This window comes from Euprymna scolopes, chromosome 18 (assembly GCF_053919585.1).
Source record: "Euprymna scolopes isolate OS-2025 chromosome 18, ASM5391958v1, whole genome shotgun sequence".
Taxonomy (NCBI): Eukaryota; Metazoa; Mollusca; class Cephalopoda; order Sepiida; family Sepiolidae; genus Euprymna; species Euprymna scolopes.
Window position 1 is genome coordinate 64,009,582 of NC_136499.1, and position 5,000 is coordinate 64,014,581.

General features: G+C 32.1%; 1 protein-coding gene across 2 annotated transcripts in view; it reads left to right on the forward strand.

Moving 5' to 3' along the window:
• LOC145297638 (protein Wnt-8b-like) overlaps window positions 1-1,685 on the forward strand; it is a 164,118-nt gene extending 162,433 nt beyond the window's left edge. Inside the window, exon 6 of one of the 2 annotated variants that reach the window (XM_080143743.1) lies at window positions 285-1,683. In XM_080143743.1, the coding sequence (XP_079999869.1) occupies window positions 285-782 (498 nt within the window). In that variant the 3' untranslated portion in view covers window positions 783-1,683. Of the gene's footprint in view, window positions 1-284 lie in introns of both variants that reach the window. The other variant, XM_080143744.1, reaches the window with a different exon arrangement.
• Window positions 1,686-5,000: the final 3,315 nt, after the last annotated feature.

Consider the following 5,000-nt stretch of genomic DNA (forward strand, 5'->3'; position numbering starts at 1 on the left):
GTAAGTCAAATGGTCACCTGGTTAGTCGAATTGTCACATGGTAGTTCCAAATAGTCATTCATTTTATTACTAACCAGGCTCAACGGTATTCTAACGGGAACCAGTGTGTAAACGTGATTATGCCGTATTAACCGTATATCCCTAGACTACTTTCATACGATGTGTCTCATAACGGCTCGTAAACTCTGAAACGCCATTTTTAAATAAGTTCTTGCTTTGAATCGAACTCTCTTAATTTTTATTTATATTTTTCTTTTTTTTTTTTTTTGCTTGTCTATCCACAGTCGGTTCGTAAAACAATGAAAACAACGTGCAAGTGTCACGGAGTATCTGGCAGCTGTACGACAAAGACGTGTTGGCGTCAACTGGCAGATTTCCGGCGAATTGGCAACTACTTGAAGCGTCGCCACGCAAGGGCGATTCATGTCAACTTCCAGGAAGGCAGGTTGGGTGAATGGAACGTCGCCAGTGGCCAGGGTTTGTCCCAAGTCTCTAATACAGATCTGGTCTACCTAGAGAGATCCCCGAACTACTGCAAACAGAACCTGACACTCTCCATCAAGGGGACGTTGAACCGGGAGTGCAAGCGACCGAAGAAGACGGAGAAAGTGTCTCGGCGGGAGAGAAGGAGCTGCCGGCGGTTGTGCACCAGCTGTGGGTATCAGGTGCACCGATGGACGGAGGAGATTGTCGTCAGTTGTCAGTGCAAGTTCTTTTGGTGTTGCGCAGTTAAGTGTCGACAATGCTTAGTGAAAACAGAAAAGTATTCCTGCAAGAGATGACCGCCGTTGACACACGATGTCGCCACCATCTAATCAAGACTTTGTCTTTCTTATTCTCTCTCTCTCTCTCTCTCTCTCTCTCTCTCTCTCTCTCTCTCTCTCTCTCTCTCTCTCTCTCTCTCTTCCTTCCTTTCTGGTTTCTCTCATTTCCTGTTTCATTTCTTTTGTATCCTTCATTTAGATGTTCTTTCTAAAAACGATCTTTTCTGCCCGGCTTCAATTTACGCAGCCAAAACAATGCCCTTCTTTTGTTGTCTATGGACAGCCACCAAAAACGTTGAAAACACGCACGCACATATTTTCTTCTTCCGTTTCCTGTCATATTTTCACCACCGAAGTATATAGATATATAGGACACGTTTTGTAGCTCTCCATTAGGCATACTATAATAAGCGATTTGCATAAAACAGACTCTTGAAATACATTTTAAAATAACAAGCAAAGTAATATATATATATATATATATATATATATATATATATATATATATATATATATATATTGCACTAACTAAGAGAGCAATATATCACAACATGTTTATTATACGATGTATTTATTTAGTGTTAAAAGCGTTTCATAACAATTTGGACAAGCTTAAACATTATTTCATTAAAAGATATTCCAAAATGGCTAATTTTAAGAAAAAAAGATAAATGTATTTCTAAAGAAATATAATAGTCCTAAGGCAACTAGACAATCACTGACCGATATTCATTTCTTAGCAAGGTAATCATGGAAATGAAGACACCCTATATATATATATATATATATATATATATATATATATATATATATATATATTCCGCCTATTTTCTTTTAAAAAAAGACCAAAATGCCATCGTTTGCACCTTATGAGGATGGCTAAAGACGTCTAAAAGCATTCTTTTTTTCTGTCATATGTAAATTCTGTACCACAAATAAACTCTTTTAATACATATATATATATATATTTATCTATATACATTTATCTATATATATTTATATATATACATATATTTATATATATATATATTTATATATATATACTTATATATATATTTATATATATACATTGATATATATATTTATATATATATATATGTATATATATTTATATATATATTTATATATATATATATTTATATATATATATTTATGTATATATATTTACATATATATTTATATATATATTTATATATATATATATATGAATGTGTTACTGTGGTTTCTTATCCTAGATCTTTATTCAATTAAACTCTAAAGTATATAAAATAGTGCTCACAGCATACTTGAATTATATTATTGCATAGTTTTCTTATATAAAATATATATATATACAAACAGTATTACTATATATGTCCATACATTTTACAACTGTGATTTCTTTCGAAATCCAACTTCATCAGGCCATTTTGACACAGCTGAAATATGTATACACACATGTAACCAATAATATATATATATATATATATATATATATATATATATATATATATATATATATATATATATATATATATATAATTACCGTATGTGGCACTTTACAGAATATTTATTCCTTAACTATTTATGTATCTATATAAATAATATTGTTGTAAAGCCGTATTTGAAAAGATATTGAGTTCCTTCAAATGTGCGAAGACTGTTTTCTTGATTCAGACTTTTTTTTATGCCTCAACCATAAATTCATACGGCCTGGATTTACTTATAACTGGATTCCTATACACACAAATATACCCGCACACACACACATATATATATTGTAATTCAATATTATAGATGGCATTACAAGAGTGCTCAATTAATTATTATAGAGCATATGTATATTTATTGAATGGACACTACGCATTATTACGATTATCCATCAGTACCTTTGATTTCACGTAAACACTGAAAACTAAACCACCTAGATTAAAAAACACCAAGTGTGGCCGATTTGTCAGTCAATGTAACGGTATTTGCATGTAAACGATCAGAAGATCGTTACACCCGCTTACGAACCAGTCACACTTGTTATCTTTGACATTACTAGTTAAGTTTCCAGTGCTCTCATGAAACCGGAGGTGCCGATGGATGATCATAATAATGCATAGTGCCTATTCTCTATATATATATATATATATATATATATATATATATATATAATGAATTACAAAAGTCTATATTAAAATTTTCATGGTGTTGACCATCTTACAATTTATTCTTTTAATTCAGTTGGCACTTACAAGTTTTCATTGATATAATAATTTAGTGAATGATTCTATGCTGCGAAACAGATACTGTCAAAAATTGTAAGTGTCATTATTTCATGGATATACGCATATAGTATTATGAGGTGGTATAATATATTATGTATAGATGTTCAATATTTACTTCAACAGTGTTCAAGACGTGGCTAGAGCTTGGTAGTAGTAGTATTAGTAGTAGTGGTGGTATAAATATATATTTGTGGTAATTAATCTATACCGAGAGCGCCATATATTATCCTCGCGTGAATCGTAAGGCTAATTTGTTTTATTCTGGCGAGGATTAAACACGGATGCCTCTGTGTTATTTAATTGCCATAAATATATTTTATGCTTATATATATATATATATATATATATATATATATATATATATATATATATATATATATATATATATATATATATATATATATATTATACCGGACGACACGCGATCCTTTTGGTCGTATAGTAAATATTTGTTGTAACTATTTATTATATAGAGAAAAAAAACGGACATAAAGCAGAATTGCAGTCTTTTATTATTTTCGTCCTCAAACTCACACAAGCGCTAAGATGAAAGACAATCAATGTGAACAAAAAAAATCAACAAAAGTATTTATTTAAAGTATTATATCATCACAATAACAACCACCAATCAATAAATAAATTAAAAATAGTTGCCATTTCTTTTGTTTTATTGTGTATGTGTTCTTTCTTTTGTTTTTGTTTTGACAATTGGATTATGGAATAACCAAATTTATACTAACCTGGTATTGCGTGGGTCAGTTTTCATCAAACATGTTTTATTCTGACCTTTATTGTCTTTTCGAATGCTCAATATTCACAAAAAATATTATACTGGGGAAATAGTGCAATCGCTCGGTCCTGTACTATATCCGATGATTTTATCAAAGCCACTACCACAGACGGATTCGGCTAATAGAGTACCGTGCATTTTGTTCTTTCGTTTTTTTATCACATCTAACAAACATCTCCAAAATACAAACCCACTTTTTTACCTCCAACAAACACCTGCAACGTCCAAACTAACTATTTTATATCCAAAAAATACCTGCAACATCCAAACCTACTTTTTTACATATAACAAATACCTGCAGAGTCCAAACCTACTATTTTACCTCCAACAACCCCTCTATTTTACATCCAACAAATACTTCCAACGTCCAAACCTACATTTTTACGTCCAACAAACTCTTCCAACATCCAGATCCACTGATTGTGATTGTCGGACTGACTTCCTCATCTTGGTTGTTATTGTCACAAGGATGAGGAAGTCAGTCCGACAATCAAAATCAATGAAAACAACTCATCTCAAAAATACAGACAATTACTATCCAGATCCACTTTTTACATCAAATAATATCCCCAAGTGATCGAACCAGGCGCGATCCGCCCGCTTAAAAAGTAAAACAATCAACTCGCCCCCTACGTTGCGGTTCTTCTTTAGAAATATCCACGAAATTAGAGCAAACCTCAAAATTAGAGCAAAACTCGAAATTAGAGCAAACCTCGACGTCGTAAAATTCTTTTCTCCACATAAAATCCTAAGAAATGTGAAACTAATCTAAGCTCTTAAATCTCATATTTTAATACACCTGAATACTTCGCACTCTGCCAGGAATCAGAATAAACGCGTGCACGGACTCGGAGTCTATGTCCGTAACACCTTTCCTCTAACTAGAGAACATAGCGTTGAATCCAAATAGTAGGCCTACATGTGCTTTAAATTAACCATACGACATAGTTCCTATTTACTTACCTCTTCACGAGGGCAGAGTTGGATACAAGCGCGTTTTTTTTTTTTTTTTTTTTTTTTTTTTTGCATATGGGGAAAATCCAGCTCCCCAAACAGAAGCACTCGTGATTAAAATGAAAATAACAAAAGATTTCGATTCACTGACCGATTACGAAAAAGATGAAGTGCAGAATCAGAACAGATATTATACTTTGAGTGTTAGTTATATTTTCTATATTATCCCCCTTCGAC